General features: G+C 34.1%; 1 protein-coding gene across 4 annotated transcripts in view; it reads left to right on the forward strand.

Moving 5' to 3' along the window:
- Window positions 1-20,674, forward strand: part of ZNF644 (zinc finger protein 644) — a 114,400-nt gene that overhangs the window by 74,994 nt on the left and 18,732 nt on the right. For 3 of the 4 annotated variants that reach the window (XM_029227832.1, XM_029227830.1, XM_029227828.1), the window contains exons 3-4: window positions 16,258-19,298; window positions 19,478-20,083. In XM_029227832.1, the coding sequence (XP_029083665.1) occupies window positions 16,258-19,298; window positions 19,478-20,083 (3,647 nt within the window). Of the gene's footprint in view, window positions 1-1,255; window positions 1,275-16,257; window positions 19,299-19,477; window positions 20,084-20,674 lie in introns of those variants that run through there. The other variant, XM_029227831.1, reaches the window with a different exon arrangement.

Below are 20,674 nucleotides of genomic sequence, written 5' to 3' on the forward strand. Positions count from 1 at the left end.
TGAATTTTAGGATCAGCTTATCCGTTTCTATTTAAAAAGGCCATTAGAACTTTGATAGGGATTGCATTGAATCTGTAGATCACTTTGGGAAGTATTGTCATCTTAACAATATCTTGTTTTCTAATCCATGAACATGGGATGCCTTTCCATTTATTTAGGCCTTCTTTAATTTCTTTCAGCAGTGTTTTGTAATTTTTCAATGTATAAGTCTTTCACCTTCTTGATTGCATTTATTTCTAGGTATTTTATTTTGAATGCTTTTGTAAATAGAATTTTCTCAATTTCCTTTTTGGATCATTCATTGCTAACATAGAGAAACACGATTGATTTATGTTTGTTTATCTTATACGTGCAAGTTTGCTGAAGTTGTTTATTATGTTAGCTCTAGTAAGTTTTTTGTGTGGAATCTGTGGGCTTTTCTATACAGGCATACCTCGTTTTATTGCACTTCACTTTATTGTGTTGCAGATACTCCATTTTTTACAAATTGAAGGTTTGTGGCAACCATGTGTTGAACAAGTCTGTTGGCACCAGTTTTCCAACAACATTTGCTCACTTGATATCTCTGTTACATTTTGGTAATTATTGGAATATTTCAAACTATCAAATAGCATTGCATGCTACAGAGAAACTGTTCATGAAAGAAAGAGTCAATCGATGCAGCAATCTTCATTGTTGTCTTATTTTAAGAAATTGTCACAGTCACCCCAATCTTCAGCAACCAACACTCTGATCAGTCAGCAGTCGTCAACACTGAGGCAAGACCCTCCACCAGCAAAAAGATTACAACTTGCTGAAGGCTTGGATGATGGTTAGCATTTTTTAGCAATACAGTATTTTTAATTAAGGTATGTGCATTGTTTTTTTTTTTAGACCTAATGTCATGGCACACTTAATCGACTGTAATAGACTCTGGAAAAGCCAGGGGACTGGGGTCCCCATCATCTGCACAGTCGAAAATCCAAGTATAACTTACGGTCAGCCCTCCGTATCCAAGGTTCCGGATCCACGGATTCAACCCACCTCAAATTATGTAGCACTGTAGTATTTACTGTTGAAAAAAATTCGCTTATAAGTGGATCTGTGCAGTTCAAACCCGTGTTGTTCAAGGGTCAACTGTGTAGTGTAATCATAACTTTTATATTCACTGAGAAACCAAAAAATTTGTCTTGTCTCTCTTTGTTGCAGTATTCCCTTTATTGCAGTGGTCTGGAACCAAACACCCGATATCTCCAAGGCGTGCCTGTGTATAGAATCATGTCATCTGCAAATAGGTAGTTTTACTTCTTTCCAATTTGGATGCCTTTTACTTGTTTTACTTGCGTAAGTGCTGTGCCTAGGACTTCCAGTACAATGTTGAATAGCAGTGGTAAAAGCAGGCAGCCTTGTCTTGGGAGGAAAACTTTGTCTTTAACCATTGATGAGTATGATGTTAGCTGTGGGTTTTTCATGGGTACCTTCTATCATGTTAAGGAAATTCCCTTCTAATTCGAGTTCGCTGAGTTTGCTGAGTTTTTAATCATGAAATAGTGTTGTATTTTGTCAAATGGTCTTTCTGCGTCTATTGAGATGATTGTGTAGTTTTATTCCTTTGTTCTATTAATATAATACATTGCTTTTCTTATATTGAACCACCTTTGCTTTCCTGGAGTAATCCCACTCAATTATGATTATAATCCTTTTAATACGCTGTTGGATTCAGCTTGGTAGCATTTTGTTGAGGATTTCTGCGTGTCTTCATAACAGTCTGTCATTTTCTCTTGGTATCTTTGTCTGGCTTTGGTTTTAGGGTAAAGCTGGCCTCATAGAATGTGTTAGGAAGTAGTCCCTCTTCTGTTTTTGGAAAAGCTTGTGAAGGATTGATGTTAATTCTCTAAATGGTAAAATTTACCAGTGAAAGCATTTAGTCTTGGACTTTTCCTTTTGGGGGGTTTTGGGAGGTTTTTGACTACTGATTCAGTCTCATTACCTAATTATAAATCTGTTCAGATTTTCTGTTTCTTCTTGAGTCAGGCTTGCTAATTTGTGTTTCTAGGAATTTGTCCATTTCATCTAAATTATTTAATTTGTTAGTATTCAGTTCTAATATTTTGTTATAATCCTTTTAATTTCTGTAAAGTCTGTAGTAATGTCCCTATTTTCGTTTCTGATTTTAGTTATTTGCATCTTCCCTCCTTTTTTTCTTAGTAAATTTCTTTGTTAATTTTTTTGATCTTTTAAAAGAATTAACTTTTTATTTGATTCTATTTTTATATTTTCTTATCTATGCTCTAATATTTATTATTTCCTTCCTTCTTCTGGCTTGGGTTTAGTTTGCTCTTTTTCCAGTTCCTGAAGGTATAAAGTTAGGTAATAGATTTGAGATCTTTCTTCTCTTTTAATGTAGGTATTTACAGCTATAAATTTCCCTCCAAATACTGCTTTTGCGACATTCCATGAGTTTTGGTATGTTGTGTTTTGTTTTCATTCATCTTGAGGTTGCCCTCTTAATAAATCTCATCTGTAGGGAAGGCAGGCTGAAGCTGAGATAAACATAGTTGGTAAAGAAGGTAGCTAATCAACTCATTTAGCAAGGGAAGGCGCTATTTGGTAGTTTGTGTTACACAGTTACCTTGTCTTAAGTCGATATTCTGTGAGACATTTTTATGTTCAACAGGAGAACAATATGATTTAGCTGAAAGCATCAGATTAGTTCTCGGACATTAGGAGCTGCTTTTTTTCTTTCTCACTCTAATTATTGTCTCTTTGTGTAGTTATTCTTTTTTTCTGTGTCTACTTTTAAGATGTTCTAACTGTCTTTTATTGTCATCAGTTTTACTGTGATGTATCTAGGTGTAGTTTTCTTTCTGTTTATGTATCTTAGAGTTCCTGGTGCTTCCAGAAACTACAGCTTGATGTCTCTTGTCAGTTTTAGAAGACTCTCAGCCACTATCTCTTCAAGCATTGCTTCTGCCCTATTTTCTCTCTCCTTTATTTCTAGGATTCCCATTAAATGTGTGCTAGATCTTTTCATTGTATCCTTTTTCAGGTTCCTGTCTTCATTTTCCATCCTTTTATCTCTCATTGCTTCATTCTGGGTACTTTATTCTGACCTTTTTCTAGTTCACTAATTAACTCTTAGTTGTATCTAATTTTTAGTTTTGTTGCATGGTGGCCAGAGAATGTGCTCTATGTGACTTCCATCTCTGTTGGAAATTTCTGTGTGGTCATTATAATATATAGTCAGATTATACAAATCTGTGTTTTACAAATATGTGTTTTGAAATAAAAATGTCTGTTTATTGTTGTGTAGAGTTCTCTATATATTTGATCAGTGGTCTTTAAAATTTTTCTTTGAAATGTCCTCTAAAAGAATTTTGACAAACTGTGGCATTTTTAAGTTGCATTTGTAATTTTTGTCACAAAGTGAAAGTATTTATCAATGCTTATATGTTGTATACATGCTTTAAATCTAATTTCTTCAAAATCTTTGCACTGTAGTTTTAATTAATTCAGCTTACAGAAAATGTCTGCCACGGCCTCTCCCGTTGTGGATCACAGGCTCCGGATGTGCAGACTCAGCGGCCATGGCTCACGGGCTCAGCCGCTCTGCGGCATGTGGGATCCTCCCGGACCGGGGCACAAACCCGTGTCCCCTGCATCGGCAGGCGGGCTCTGAACCACTGCGCCACCAGGGAACAGCTTCCCTTTTTAAATTCAGTTCACGTATCATACGTGTCATTGTTGACAACCTTCCCATTTCTGAATTTTTATTCTAAGACTGGGGATTGGGGAGGGAAGGGAAAGTAGGTATGGAGAGGAAGAAGTTAGAGTGAGAGACAGGCACTGGAATCTTGCCTTGAGTTGTTTTTCAGTGAATTGAGACTATGTGGCCTTTCTGTATCGTTTGCTTTGCTGCCATGGCATTCTCCCTAAGAAAATCTGGTATTCTCAAACCTTTTATTTGGTTCCCCAGAAGTTTTTACACATCAGAGCAATGTACAATATCAAGGCTCTGGGTGGTGGTACCCTTCTAGATCCATGAAATATTCAGCTAACAAGACAAAGATCTGTGCCCTTGAAACTTAGTTTTATGGGAATGATGCACAAACAATAACTGTAATTAGTAAGTATATTACATAGTATGTAAGAAGGTGATAAATGTTACGGGAGGAAAAAGGGTAAACTAGTGTAAGTGTATTTAAGAATGTCAGCAATAGGGAAGTGAGTGAGTTTTGTATGTAATGTTAACCAAAGTGGTCCAGGCAGGCATTATTCAAGAGAAAATAGTTGAGCAAAAGCAAATTAAATGAGGAAGTTTGCCATGAGAGTACCTGGGAAATAGAGCATTTCAGCTTGAGGAATTGTCAGTGCTAAGGCCTTAATGTGGGAGAGAATGTTCAAAGAATAGTAAGAAAGCCAGCATGGCTGGAACTGGGTGAGCGAGTTAGGGAGAGGAGTAAGAAATGAGGTCAAAGAGAAAAAAAAAGAGTTACTGGGAAGGATCTTCATAGCACCTTTTACAGGGTATTATAAGGATGTTGGGTTTTTTTTCTTTGAGGGAAAAACAGGGAGCTATTGAAGGGTTTTGAGGAACTTGATCTGTCTTAGGTTTTAAAATGATACCTCTCGTTGCAGTGTTGAGAATAGATGGTGGGTGGGCAAGAGTAGATGCACTAAGACCAGATTAGGAAGCCTTGAAATAATACAGGGGAGAGATAATAGTGGACCTGGGTGTAGCAGTAGTGAGAGGCAATTGAATTCTGGATGTAATTTGAAGATGATGGCAATAGGATTTCCTGATGGTTTGGATATGAAGTATGAATTAAAGAGAATAAGGAAGATTACTTGAAGGTTATTGGCCTGAACAACTGATGGAGATGGAGAAAGTTGCAGATTTGTGTTTGGGAATCTTTCTTTCATAAAGTGAGAGAAAGGTGATCTTGGAAGAGGAAAACTAGAATATTCTCCTTGATCTTTTGACTTTTGGGGAGAAGTGTTTAAAGCTTCCCTTTGTGACTGTCTATTTGTCAGTTTCTCCTAATACTTGTAAGTTTATAATTTATATATTTTGTAGGTATTTTGTTGTATGCATAGGGGTTCATGAATAATATATCTTCTTGGTGGATCATGTACTTTATTAATATATAATATTCATTTCTAGCAGGTCTAGTGCTTTTGCCTTAAATTCCACTTGACTTTTCTGGTAGTAGAGACATCTATTTTCTTTTCATTAACATTTGCCTAGCTTATCTTTTCATCACCTCATCTTTCTTTTTATAAACAACATATAGAATACTTATGTTGTTTCTATATGTTAATTCTATACTTAAAAACAAAACAAAAATATGAATGCCTTTTTCTTAATATATGAACGTTTCACATTTATTCTGAATAAATTTATTCTGAATTACCGGTATGTTTGGACTTTTTTCTGCTTTTTTTCTCTTTGCTTTGTTCCATTGTTACTTTTTATATTGGATCAATTTTTTTCCATTTTTTAATTCTATAGATTTGAAATTATATATCTTATTTCACTATTTCAGTTGGTTATCCTTAGCATTTTAACATACTTTTAAAAGATTTTCTTTTGATCATTTTCCAGTAGTCAAAACTCCCATGTTGAAATCTTTTGGGGATCTTATTTCCCATATTATTAACTAGGAGGGCACTCAGGTGCAGGCCAGGAGTCTATCTATGGTCCACTTCCAGTCAGTCTGACAAGTTACTCTGATCCAGCATGATTATCCTGAACAAAAAAGAATACATGCTTCTCATTTCATAGGAATCCTTTTTGAACAACTGTCAACAGTTATTAGATTTAGTTGCATGTTTTACTAGTTTAATTGCTCACTAATGTTTATTGATTCTTCTTCACATATTCTTTTCTATCTATGCCTGAATATCTCCTTGAGTAATTCTCTCATCTGTAGGTGATAAACATTTGGAATCCTTGTTTGTCCAATGATGTCTATATTTTGTTGTTATACTTGAATGCTAGTTTAGCTAGTTATAGAATTCTGGGTTAAAAAGTATTTTCACATCTTTCACCATGATACTGGCAAAAATTGTAAGAATATGGGGAAACAGACATTCTTATACATTGGAGGTAGACGTGCATATTGATAGAGATTTAGGGAAATGATTTGAAAATGTATATTAAACTAAAAAAATTCACGTGCAATTTTAAAGGATCTACATTATCAAAATAAAAACATGACTATAGGGCTGTCTATACAGGGATATTTATTGTAGCATGTATATAATATAATACCATTTCTGTGAAGGTAAGCACAAAGCAAATACATATGTATATATATTTGTATGAGTAAGAAAAAGGAGTAGTAGGATACACCAGACTATTACATTGGTAACTGAAGTGGGATAGAGTGGGAAAGGTAGAGGAGATTGCAACAAATATGTTCTACTTATGTAATTTTTTCCAATAAATTTGATTTTTAAAAATGTTTCCTCAAAAGCCTGATGACACTACTGGTGATGAATTGTGTATCCTTGTTTCTTTGTAGATAGTCTTGTTTTTGTTTTTGTTTTTGTTTTTTCTGGAAATGAGTAGAATTCTTCCTTTTATTCTTAGAGTTCTGAAATTTCCCCCAGGACTGTTCAAGTGACATGTCTTTTTCTTCATCCTGCTGAGCACTCATTGAATGCTATTATTCTGAAGATTGTGCTTCTTGAGTTCTGAAATTTTTTTCTATTGTGTCCTCTTCCCTGTTCCCCTGGTTTCTTCTATAATTTCTACTCATTATAATTTGTGGGGTCTAGACTTTGTGTCTCTTTTTCTGTTATTTTTTTTTAATGCTCTTCCTACTCCCTTGTAAAAAAATATTTCTATTGGAAGAATACCTCATTTCATCAGCTTTATTCACTCTGTTCTTCCTGTTGAGAGTTGTTTTTGTTTTTGGGGTTTTTTTTTTTAGTAGTTTTTTATTTCAAAGTTGTCAGCCTACTGCTACTGTACTTCTTTCTTTAAAATACAATAGTTTATAGAATCTGAGGATATTAAGTATATTTACTTTCTCTTTTTATTCTTCCAGTGGTTAACCTTCTAATTTTAACAGACATTTAAATTTGTATTTCAATCACTATTAATAAGTATTCATAACCTTGTTGTTGTAAAAAACACTTAGCACACGAATTTCAGATCCCTTCACACACACAACATTTTGGGAAAATTTTTCTGAAATGACAGGTAAGTGGTAAACTTACACACTGTGTGCCCTCAACCTGAATGTTGTATAATTTGTCTTTGAATAGGATTGTATCAATATAGTCAAAGTAATTTTAACTCCAAACTTTGAAATTATTGCTCCATTGATGTAATAGTCTTGACGGTGAAAAGTCTGATGCTATTCTGATTCCTATTCTTTTGTATGAAACCTGTTTTTAGTTCTTTTGTTTATTTGAGATTGTGGTCTCCTTTCTTTCCAGAGCCCTTGTCTATAACTGTTCAAGTTTATGGTTTTATTTGTCTACATATGTCTCTCTCTTCTAGTCCTTCTACTTTCATTTCGTTGGCATTTTACAAGAGAGAAAGATAAATTCATGTCCTTGATATTCTGAAAGGGATCAGGAACTCTTAGAAACTCTTGAATCCTGAGTGGCCACTTCACATCTTTTTTCCTTAGGGCACTGGGTCATGCACTGTAATTCCCCTCTTTATTGCTTATTGAACAGTAAAGCCCTGCCTTATCCCACAAGAGTGGTATTGTTCTAGCACCAGCAACTCTTAAGATATGCTTCTTCCTATGGCTCTTTATCTTCTGCTTATTTATCCTGTTTATTATACCCTGGGAGTAGTGTAAGTTCTCAGGTATCTCCTCCCAGAATACATTTCTGCTTGTAAGGGAGGGTCTCCATTATCATTAGGAGCAGTACACAAATTCAGTGTCATCATTCTGTACATGAAGCAAGTTAATGGCAAGGATCATGGGGAATGAACACTTAATGAGTAATTACTAAATAACAGGCCCTTTGCTACATGTTTTATGTACATTGTCTTATTTAATCCTTACAATCCTATAAGAAGGTTCCACTCTTATTTTATTGATGAAGCAACTTGAAGTTGAAGGAAAGTGGAGTAACTTTGTCCTAATACGCTAGACGTTGTGGAGCTATTTCTCAAACCCAGGCAGGTCTGCCTCCAAAGAGTGATTTGTCTTGGCACTGCACTATAAAATTTATCTAAAACTCTCTCTTTTCTGTGAGGCTTTTCTTAGCCATGGTATTTTATAGGACCTTCTACTTCCTCTGAACTGTAGACTAATATTATTATTAAATAATTCATATTACTCACTGGGGAAATAATGTATTGCTTTTTATTGATAGCAGTTTTTTATACTTATGTGTCCTATATAGTCTTCCTCAGATAGCAGTACAGTTTAAAAAAAAAAAAAAACTACCAACAATACCATTTGGATAGTTAGAGTTACGAATAATTAAAATTTTCCATGAAATACCTCAATATTAAATATGCTTCAGTCTTCTTTTATAAAACAGTAATGTGCTATTGATAACATTTTGGTTTTATGAATTTGGTAATATGGAAACCAAACATTCTGTCTCTCATGGTTCAAAATTGCTACTCTTGACCATGACCTCAGTCTCTCTCCATATGAGTAAACCTGAAGGAAATTCTGCGGCTTGCAGGATCTCAGTTCCCCCACCAGGGATTGAACCCAGGCCGTGGCAGTAAGAGCACGGAATCCCAACCAGTAAACCACCAGGGAACTCCACATTTGATTATCAATAAGTACTTGCATTTTCTAAATATAATGTAGTGTTTTCTGTAACGTTTTGGTGAAATTTTGTAATTACTTAAATTCATAATAAATAAATGCTTCTGGTTTTATAATTAAAACTCCAGAATTGAACATGCAGTAAGTAAAAACTTGTTAGGTCAAATGTAAAATCAGAAAAAAAGCAGTGGCTGGTTTGTGATTTGCCTTTACAAAAATAATTCTTTCTTCTTTTTTTAAGGACAGTGATATGAGAGAGGTGCATACTTTGTTTTAAGGAAAGCAAATTTCTTATATTTGAATTTTTTACCATCCTAAATGAAGATAATTATAGAGTAGTGATTACCTTGGAATATGTTTCTCAGAAGATAATTGGAATTTTGTAGGCTGATTTTAGAGAAAGGAAAGAAGAAAAGTTGAGTAAATGGTAATATCAGTAAGAGAATTCATGTTTCATAAATATATTATTTTGTAGAAAATAAAACTTCTGTGTTTTTTTTGTTTTTCTAGTTCTCAATGAAAGTGCCCCACTTTCCCATCTAAATATATATAAATTTGAATTTACTTAATAGAGTTTAAATGTATAATATAGGTGAAAGGTTAATTACAGAATTACAGAATTTTTTGTATGTGATCTGAACCCCCCTTTCAATAAAATGAAATTGTAGTTTAGGGAAATAATTTATTCTCCAGATGTGAGAAGGTTCTTGTTTACTTCCCATTAGACCATAAACAATTTTGTGTTTCCTAAATATGATTAATTAATATATGATTGGCAAATGAATTAATGGAACTTTTATAATGAGAATTTTACCGTAACCATTGAGATCTACAAAAGTTTTTTTTTTTTAAATACATACAGTTGAATGTTTGAAGCTCTGAATTTGAAAGAGTTATCAAAATTGTTTGAGTGTAGAAAGAAACCAGCATAACATTTCTTATGTTCCAGGCTATATATTAAGGCACAAATTATCTCTTCAACTGTTGTAAGGAATTCTTTCAAAGCCACGATTGTTTGCATTTGCAGTCATGTCACTAACTTTGATGTGCTTATTCCAATGGACCTTGATCCTATGGAATTGCATATGTCTGGGGCAGAAGTTACATCAGCAGCACTTAGAACATTGTAAATTTTTGAGTTCTTGAACAAATTCCTGGCCTTCCCTGAATAACCACTAGGCAAAAAGACATCTGACATTGATACTGATTCTGTACTCAAAAATTTCCTTTCTCGTATTCCTTGTTTCTTGCTGATTATTGTCAAGTGTATAGGCACAGTAGTGTTTTAATGGTGAATTTCTCTTTGCCCGTAAGAATTATTTCTTCTCTGAAGCAGTTCATTCCATATGCATATATAATATTTATCTTACCACTTTGGGTATTATTATCTCTATTTTCACTTCTAATATAATTATATGTTTTGTCTTCCTAGGACTTCTGACACTTGTACTTCTTTTGCACTTATTGGACGTGGTGGGTTAATAAATATCTCAAAATTAAGCAGAAACAGCAAACTCATCATAAACTGAAGAACACAAAGATCCAAAGTAAAATAATAATTTATGGCAGTTTAATACTCTTTTGGTGGAGGGCAGAGTTGACACAGTACCTCTGTAGTGTGGAATTGACACATTTTTGACTCATGTTAATTATAAAATTGTGGTCAAAAGTTTGATTGGTTTGAAAGTCATATGAAGGAAGTTATCACGCATTTTAATTTTTAAAGACATGAATTGTTCTTGTTGGAGCTGTGTGCATATGTGTGTCATTTACCCTATCAAAACTGAGATGGTCACTTATCTTGTTCTGACTATATGGAAGCATAAACAACACAACAGTCAGTCATTCCGTGCTGAATATGACTTAGCACTTTCCTTTGGTTGCAGCTGCAGTTTATTACCTTGCCTCTTCCAATTGCAAAGTTCTTCATTAGGAAATTAACCTTTTATTAATAAATGTCCATTTGTTTTTCTACTACTGTTGCTTCTCATTATTACATGATTTTGCCGGGTTGTTAAAGTTATGCCTTTGTGGGCCCCTTTCTTTTATCCTCCTTGCATTACCTGCTTCAGTTTGCCGTATAGCAGCTTCTTGAGATGTGTCAAACTATGTGTAGTATTTAGTGTATTTTTCAACAAGAATCGCTTTGTGTTATTATGTTATTTATGAGCTAGTACCTTACTGTTTGTAACATCTTTCTATTAAATAATGAGGATAATACATGGCATCAGGGACAAAACTATTCAACAAATTCAATGTAATTTGGTGGTAGGTGGTACAATTAGATCATTAGTTTGTCATGGCAGTGCCACATGCTGCTGGCAAGAAAGCATTATGTTCCCGCTATTTTTTATTTTTGGTGTTGCCGATAGAAAAAACCTCTGTACATCGAGTTTTCGGGATGCATATAGCTCTGTGACCTCAGTGTGTTAGTCATTTAGTGCCATATTTCATTGTTCAAGAATCAGCTTATCAAATATTACAACTAAAGGATTATTTCAGGTAATTTTGAATTTAGAGAATATTTTTAAAGTTCAATAGTATAAATTTAACTTGTTTTTAGCTCATTATTTCAAATAATGTTAATAGTGTAATAACCAAACATTAAACATACATAGTACATATGAGAAAGGACCTTAGAAATCATCTTATCCAATCTCCAGTGCCATATTTCCTTCTACAGTGTTCTGACAAATAGTCCAAGCTGCTGAGCCATTCAGTTCACTCTTTTGTAAGACAACCCATTGAAATGTTGAATGGTTCCTGTTTCTAGTTTTTCTTAATCTTGAGATAAAATCCACATCTTTATGATTCAAACATATTGATTATATGTTTTTTCTTCTGTATGCCAAACCTTCAAACATTTGAAGATTGCTAATTGCATTGGCTAATTGTTGGATTAAACTTGCCAGGTTTTCCCTTCATTCTTCATGTTATATGCTGGGTACCCTTACAAATGTTCAGTATTTTTTTAGAGTTTCCTGTCAATGTGACATACAGCTTAGGATACTACCTGGATGATATCATTATATATGGTATACTCTGTCTTCACTAGCATTGTATGCTAGGTGAGACAGGTATATATATTTGTACATTGTGTATAGTATATATATGCTTAAATACTGAAGTAATTTTAGATGTAATATTTCAGTTAATTAAGGTTTTTTTTTGCAATTAGAATGACAGTTGTGAATGGTTTTCTCTTCTTGAACCAATCTCAGAATATGACTAACTGAAGTTGTCGTGTGTTTTCAAGGATAATTTAAATGAACATGGGGTTTGTGAAAATCTGACAGATCCTAACTCTAACTCAGCTAGTGGGCAACATTATAATTTATTTATAGCTATGCAGTGTAGTTATTAATGAACTAATGTAGAGTGAGGGCAAATTGTACTATATTTTTTGTGAAATTATACTACATGACAGAGGTTGGTATTATGTAATAAGTACCCACAAAATATTAACCTACTTGCAATAAATACAATTAATAATGTACATAAAAGAATGGAATTAAGCTAATTTTCTATCAGAACAGAATTATTCATGAACAGGAAGTGGACAGCATAGATTTGATGACAGGAAGGTTGTATCTAATCTGAATTACTGAGTGACCTAGGAAGCTTGCTCACAGGGATTACAGAATAATTATGTTAATATGCAATTATCACCTCATTTCTTCTGTAGTAACCTCAAGATGTAGTGTGGTGAGGGTGTTATAGCAAGTGCTGATAGTTTGCAAAAATACTGATGTTTGAGATTTCTGAGACAATAAGTCTAGCTTGAGGCATATAAGTGATGATGTCATCTTGAAGACAGATCTGACCTTTGTACTTTTTTTTAATGCTCACAGTATATAACTACAGGCAGTTATAGCTGTAGAACTCATTATGATTTTCCAGAACATGAAATATGTTTTATGTAGATTTAAAATTCCATTTGCAGCTTTTTATAAAGTATGTGAATTTTTTTAAAGAACATTTTAAAATTCAGTTAATAGAAAAATTGTGGTTATACGATTACACGGAGGAGGACACAGTGATAGTATCTAAACATTTAATAAAAAGATCCTAAGTGATACAGCAATTTCATTGAAATTTAGAGAGGCCAAACAATATGACATTAATTTGTTTATTTTAATTCATTAGTTTCTCCTTTTTAAACTTAATGAATAATGCCTACCTTCAAATATGCCCCTTCCTTTGTTATATTAACGTAACCTAGTATTTATGACTCTTTTATATATATTTAACTATATAAAGGTGGTTGAAAAACTGTTTGAGACAGTGTGAAATTAACTTATAGGTCAAATGCTTTCTTGCCTGGATACTCCATAAGCATCCTGAATGTAGGGAAATAATTTTTGATGTCAAAATTCTGGGTCAGTGCAACACATTTTGATGATCCCTTGTTCTATATTGTATCTCAGTGCAATAGCTCTGAGTCTTGAATACTGTTAAGAAAAAATGTATCTTGAACACTTTCATTTACAGAAATATATTCTGAAAATTAAGCCAGGAGAATTTTTTATTGTTGCTAAAATACTAGCTTACTGATTCAGCCTCTTGTAGCATATTTTTAAACTGATGCAGTATATTTTTAATATTAATGTGCTAATAAAAAATTTTTCTGAAAAAGAATAACTCCTCTATTTTTGAGCAGAGATAGTCAATTTGGAGGCAAGTAAGGTGTATTTCACTATGTAGATGTAAAGGAAAACTTTGACTGTTAAAGACCTCATTTTATATTTTCACAATATTTAGTTTGATCTTATGTTTTTCTTTTTACTACATGTGCTTTGTATATTTAAAAATCTGTTATTCTTTCTATGTTTTTGAGCAAAACCCTTTGATATCTTCAAACTTTGAACTTATGGAAGGCTCTTATAAAGCCATTCTGGTAATGAGGATGCAATCTCCAAGCTGACATGATATTCTCATAGTTTGTCACCCTGCTGTTCAGGGGGTACCAATGAAGTTGCTTTAAATGGGAAGCGTCTGTTCCATCTCTGAACCTCTAACACCAGAACAGATGGGTGGAACATGGAACATGGAAGGTTTTACCTCTGAGGTGGTAACAGTGAAGCCACTCATTAACACTGAATTTACCACTTCGTTAGCAACGTTGCTTCCTGTTGAGAAAAGCTAATATAGGCTTTCAGATTGAGCGTATATTTGTCTACCTCTGTGAATATAAGTAGGAAAAGAAAGTAAATGTCTTTCAGGCTAGCTTTTTTTAAAAAATCTGTCATTCATTTCTGATTTATGAGGTTGTTCCTATTTGGGCATTTTACTTTTTCTACCTAACTTAATTAGAAATGTCAGGAACGGGTAATAGTATAGCATCAAGGTTTGCTTTTCTTTTCATTGACGTTTGCACACTCCTTCCTAACACATGTTTATGTGATGCCCATTTTTAACTTCTCTGTATGTGATGTAGAGACTCCTGCTGGGTGCTGCATTAGCACCATTTTGGAGTGATATCATTGAATATGATGTTATTTGAAGTCTATTTTTATTTCTGTAGAAATTTGCCAATCTCAAAACAGAATTCTAAGACCTATGACGGGCAGAAAAATAATTGTTGGTATAAATAATAATGCCAAAGAAGGATATTTATAATATTTACTTGTAATATTTGTTGTATCAAGGAACACACTTGTGGAAAGAATAAGATCATATTTAAAAGTGCTGCTCTGAGTTGTGAAATAAGAAGAAAATAAGTAGAAGCAATTCTTTTATTCTTTAACTGGATTTAATGTTTTACAAAGTATGTACTTGGTACCATAAAAGATACTAGAAATAATGAACTTTATTGCAAATGTTTTAATTTCTAAATAGCAATTGTAAATTCCTGCTGTTCTAAAATGATGTTACTTGTTATACAAATTTAAAATACTGTAAAAGAAAAATGGAAGACCTTATTCTTTATCTGAGAGCAGGAACTATGTCTGTCATGTTCCCTACTGAATCCCTGCTACTAGAGCAGTGCCTGGCACATAGAATGGGCTCAGTAAACATTTGGAGAATGAATAAACTGTACTTGATACTATGTACGAAAGGAAAAGAAATATGGAATTTTCTGTCAGTACTTCGAATAATTAAATACATGGGGTTGCCAAATAGCGGGTTCTTTAAATCGCACTCGAGGATTATTGGATATTTTGAAGGCGTTGCTAAAACTGCTGAGTTAAGAAATCAGAACCATGATGGAATTTGCATTATTTGAATGAGATATCCGAATTTCACAGGAAGAAAACTGTTTTTCTTCTTATACTTTAGGAACTTTTGTTTTGATTTTGCAGTTGTGTTTGTGTTTTTATTCATTCACCGCATTAGTCCTTTATTCAACAAATGTTGCCTGAGCACTTATGCCAAGCATCCTGTTAGGTTTAGAGGTATGAAGGTGACTAGGTCACTATCCCTGCCCTCAAAGAGCTTACATTCTTCCAAGAAGATAGGCAACTCCTGTATAATGTGGCCATTTCTAAGAGCAAACTAAGAACAGGGTACAAGGAAACTCTTCATAGTAGGGGCAATAATTATAGCCATGGTATGTATGTCTTCCAAACTTTCAGAAGTGTCCTTTCCTTTTAAAATATCCTGCTGTCTTCTCATAATGATTAAATATATTATAAAAAATGCCTAGAAAAATATTGTCCACATTTTATATGAAATAAACTAAAAACTTAACAGACATTTATGATGTTTCAGAGTAGAGTAAAAATTTTTAGGTTATTGCAGTAGACTGTCAGATCATAAATAGGATAACTGCCTGTAGGGAATGCCTAGAATTTGGGGTTCAAGGTTATGAAAGTTTAAAGAAACATGGAACTTCATTAATTTTAACTTTACTAATTTAGAATGAAGGATATTTTATATAAGCAATGAATGAAACCCAGTGAATGAGACATTTCTTAAATTAGTCGAATTTTAGGAGAATGTGAAACACTGAGAGCAAAGCAGTCTTATTTTAAATAAAAAATGCTGTTTCATACATTAGCCATTGATGTTGATAGCACATTGTACATTCAAGTAAGCTTCTCTACTGACTGGTATTTTGTTACCTTCCTCTGGGAATGGACTTTTAAGTGACAAAACTTACTTTTCTGCAATATTTAACAATTTACATTATTCTCTAGTGTAGAATGTCCCTTAATAAATCTACTTAAGTGAGATCATTTTCTTATTAGCAATCTGTATATGAGATTTTAGATTTTTTTCAGTCTGTAGCATATTCATTTATATTGTGTGTGTCTGTGTGTGTTTGTTTATGTTACTTTGCCCTACATTTTGTATATATGCAGTTTTGGGTTGTTACTTAGCACAAAGGAAAGATTAACCGCTGCAGCCCTTTAAAAATCTTTCAGTTTTTTTAAAGTGTTTCTTCATCCTTGAAAAATTACTGGGATCTTAGTATAAAAAGTAGAATTAAGCTACTAAAAATGTGTACTTTTAACTCTCCATACGTTCTAATAATATTCTTTCTTTCATGCAAATCTAAATTTTTTTTTCCATTTTCTAGACTAAATGTGTTAAATGGGCTTGCCAACAATATGGATGACTTGAAGATAAACACCGATATTACTGGTGCTAAAGAAGAACTCCTAGATGACAACAGTTTTATATCAGACAAAGAGAGTGGAGTTCATAAACCAAAAGATTGTCAAACATCATTTCAGAAAAACAATACATTCACTCTGCCTGAAGAACTGTCAAAGGACAAATCTGAAAAAGCCTTAAGTGGAGGCCAGTCTACTCTATTTATACATGCTGGTGCTCCTACTGTTTCTAGTGAAAACTTTATCTTGCCTAAAGGAGCTGCTGTTAATGGACCAGTTTCACACTCCTCCTTAACTAAGACTTCCAATATGAATAAAGGCAGTGTTTCATTAACCACTGGACAGCCTGTGGATCAGCCAACGACAGAATCTTGTTCAACTTTGAAGGTGGCAGCTGATCTTCAGCTCTCTACACCACAGAAAGCAAGTCAACACCAAGTTTTATTTTTGTTATCAGATGTAGCACATGCTAAGAATCCAACCCATTCCATTAAAAAACTACCTACCTCTGCTTCAATTGGTTGTGACATTCAGAATTCAGTAGGGAGTAATATAAAGTCAGATAGCACTTTAATAAATCAAGTAGAGGTGGGTGAGGATAATGAAGATTTATTGGTAAAAGATGATTGTGTCAGTACATTAACAGGAATTTCCTCAGGTACAGATGAATTTAGGTCAGAAAATGATACAAACTGGGACCCCCAAAAAGAGTTCATTCAGTTTCTTATGACGAATGAAGACACAGTGGATAAAGCTCCAGTTCACTCTAAAGTAGGTCTAGAAAAAAAGAGAAAGCGAAAAATGGATGTAAGCAAGATAACTCGTTATACTGAGGATTGCTTTAATGATTCTAACTGTGTACCCAATAAATCAAAAATGCTAGAAGTAGACTTTATGGAACAGAATGAAGAACTGCAAGCAGTAGACTCACAGAAATATACATTATCAAAAGTGAAACCTGAATCAACCGATGAAGACTTGGAATCTGTGGATACTTTTCAACATCTAATTTATAATCCAGATAAGTGCGGAGAAGACAGTTCACCTGTTCATACTGGCACTTTTCTTTCAAATACCTTAAAAAAGAAATGTGAAGAAAGTGATTCCGAGTCACCTGCTACTTTCAGCACCGAAGAGCCATCATTTTACCCCTGTACAAAGTGCAATGTGAATTTTAGGGAGAAAAAGCATCTCCACAGGCATATGATGTATCATTTAGATGGGAATAGTCACTTTCGACATCTTAACGTCCCAAGGCCATATGCTTGTAGAGAATGTGGACGGACATTTCGAGATCGGAACTCGCTACTAAAGCATATGATTATTCACCAAGAAAGAAGACAGAAATTGATGGAGGAAATTCGTGAATTGAAAGAACTTCAGGATGAAGGAAGAAGTGCACGATTACAATGCCCTCAGTGTGTGTTTGGTACCAATTGCCCTAAAACATTTGTGCAACATGCTAAAACCCATGAAAAAGATAAAAGGTACTACTGCTGTGAAGAGTGTAACTTTATGGCAGTGACAGAAAATGAATTGGAATGCCATCGAGGAATTGCCCATGGAGCAGTGGTAAAATGCCCTATTGTCAGTTCTGATGTAGCCCAGAGAAAAACGCAAAAAAAGACTTTCATGAAGGACCCCGTTATAGGATCATCAAAAAAATCAGCTACCTATATATGTAAGATGTGTCCTTTTACTACTTCAGCCAGGAGTATTTTAAAAAAACACATGGAGTACTTGCATTCATCATCATGCATTGATTCATTTGGCAGTCCTCTTGGACTTGATAAAAGAAAAAGCGACATAATCGAAGAACCTGTAGATACTGATAGTCCTAAACCATTAACTAAACAACAGTCAACAACATTTCCAAAGAACTCTGCTTTAAAACAAGATGTAAAGCGAACATTTGGATCATCCTCACAATCAAGTAATTTTTCAAAATTCCATAAGCGGCCACACAGAATACAAAAAGCTCGGAAAAGCATTGCCCAGTCAGGTGTAAATGTGTGCAATCAAAACAATTCTCCTCACAAGACTGTTATGATTAAAAGCAGCATTGACCAAAAACCTAAGTATTTCCATCAGGCAGCAAAAGAAAAATCTAATGCCAAGGCAAATAGCAACTATTTATATAGACATAAATATGAAAACTACAGGATGATCAAAAAATCAGGTGAATCATATCCTCTGCATTTCAAAAAAGAGGAAGCTAGTTCGTTAAATTCTTTACATCTGTTTTCATCATCAAGTAATTCTCACAACAATAGTTTTATTTCAGACCCTCATAACTCTGATACCAAAAGGCCAGAAAGCTTCAGAGACCACAGGCGTGTAGCTGTAAAGAGAGTAGTTAAGGAATCTAAGAAGCAAAGTTCTGTTGGAGGAGAAGACTTGGATAGCTATCCAGATTTCTTGCATAAAATGACCGTTGTTGTTCTGCAAAAACTTAATTCTGCTGAAAAGAAAGATAGCTATGAAACAGAAGATGAAAGTTCCTGGGACAATGTTGAGCTAGGTGACTACACTACACAGACTATAGAAGATGAAACCTATAATGATATTAATCAAGAACATGTAAACCTATTCCCTCTATTTAAAAGCAAGGTGGAAGGTCAAGAGCCTGGAGAAAATGCTACACTTAGTTATGATCAAAACGATGGCTTTTATTTTGAATATTATGAAGATGCTGGAACTAATAACTTTTTGCATGAGATACATGATCCTCAGCATTTAGAAAATGCAGAAACTTCATTGTCAAAGCATAGTTCTGTTTTTCACTGGACTGATTTGTCTCTTGAGAAGAAATCGTGTCCTTACTGCCCAGCAACATTTGAAACAGGCGTTGGGTTGTCAAATCATGTCCGGGGACATCTTCACAGAGCAGGATTAAGCTATGAAGCCCGTCATGTTGTATCACCAGAACAAATAGCCACAAGTGACAAAATGCAACATTTCAAAAGAACTGGCACAGGAACACCTGTTAAGCGAGTTAGAAAAGGTAAGTTTTCATGCATATAATTTGGGCTAATATGTCCATATTCGAATTCAAAGGATTTGAAGGTTTTGCTCAAATTTGGCCTTTATTAGAATCACATAATTTCATATTTCAGAGTTAATTTGTTTTAAGGTGGTCAATTTATTAAAAATTCTGATATTACTCTTAAATTTTTCTTTTAGCGATAGAGAAGTCTGAAACCACTTCTGAACACACTTGTCAGCTCTGTGGTGGTTGGTTTGATACTAAAATTGGATTATCAAATCACGTTAGAGGCCACCTGAAAAGACTTGGAAAGACCAAGTGGGATGCTCACAAATCTCCAATCTGTGTTCTGAATGAGATGATGCAAAATGAAGAAAAATATGAAAAAATCTTAAAGGCATTGAACAGTCGTCGTATTATTCCTAGACCATTTGTAGCTCAAAAACTTGCATCAAGTGATGACTTTCTATCTCAAAATGTTATACCTCTTGAAGCATACCGTAATGGCCTAAAGACTGAAGCTTTATCAGTGTCTGCATCAGAGGAAGAAGGGCTGAGTTTCTTAAATGAATATGATGAAACAAAGCCAGAACTGCCTAGTGGAAAAAAGAATCAGTCTCTTACACTGATAGAACTGCTTAAAAATAAAAGGATGGGAGAAGAAAAGAATTCTTCTATTTCTCCTCAAAAGATCCATAATCAAACTGCAAGAAAGAGATTTGTTCAGAAATGTGTTCTTCCACTAAATGAAGATAGTCCATTGATGTATCAACCACAAAAAATGGACTTCACTATGCACTCAGGTAAGAGGACATTTATGACTATCTTACATAATTTAAACACAGTTAATGTTTACCTTAGTGGAATATGTGTCAAAAATACTTTTTCAGAATCCTTTTATTTAAGCTGCTTTTTTGCAGAGCAGAGGTTGGTTATACTGTTATTTCTGTATAAATCATCAGTTGATGTTCATCAGCACTGAATTCTCTGTGCCTCATCTCTGGTCACAATGCAAGGTGAGAACAAAAGCAAAAGCAAAAAGCTGATCTGTAAAAATAAAATTTGTCACGGACGGGGGATGGTTCTTTGGATGGGAGGTTGATGTTGTTTAGAAGCATAGTGTTACTACAAAGCCTGTCATATTTTTGCCAGTGCTCCAAAGTGATACTATTTTCAAGATTTTAGTTGTCGGTTTTCCTACTGCTTGGGTAAAACGAAACAGACTCTTTAAACTGAATGGATTGGTGTCTGTTGTGTGTTGTGATTAACCCAAAGAAACTTCTCCCTCTCCAATTCCTCATTGTATTGTGGGATAGTTTGGTTTTGGAGGACTGTTGTGAGTAGAAAACATTTGTTTGGGGTTTTAGATTTTACTATAGTGTTCTAGTAGAACA

The sequence above is a fragment of the Monodon monoceros genome, unplaced genomic scaffold, assembly GCF_005190385.1.
Source record: "Monodon monoceros isolate NGI ecotype Baffin Bay Population unplaced genomic scaffold, NGI_Narwhal_1 Super_Scaffold_18, whole genome shotgun sequence".
Lineage (NCBI taxonomy): Eukaryota > Metazoa > Chordata > Mammalia > Artiodactyla > Monodontidae > Monodon > Monodon monoceros.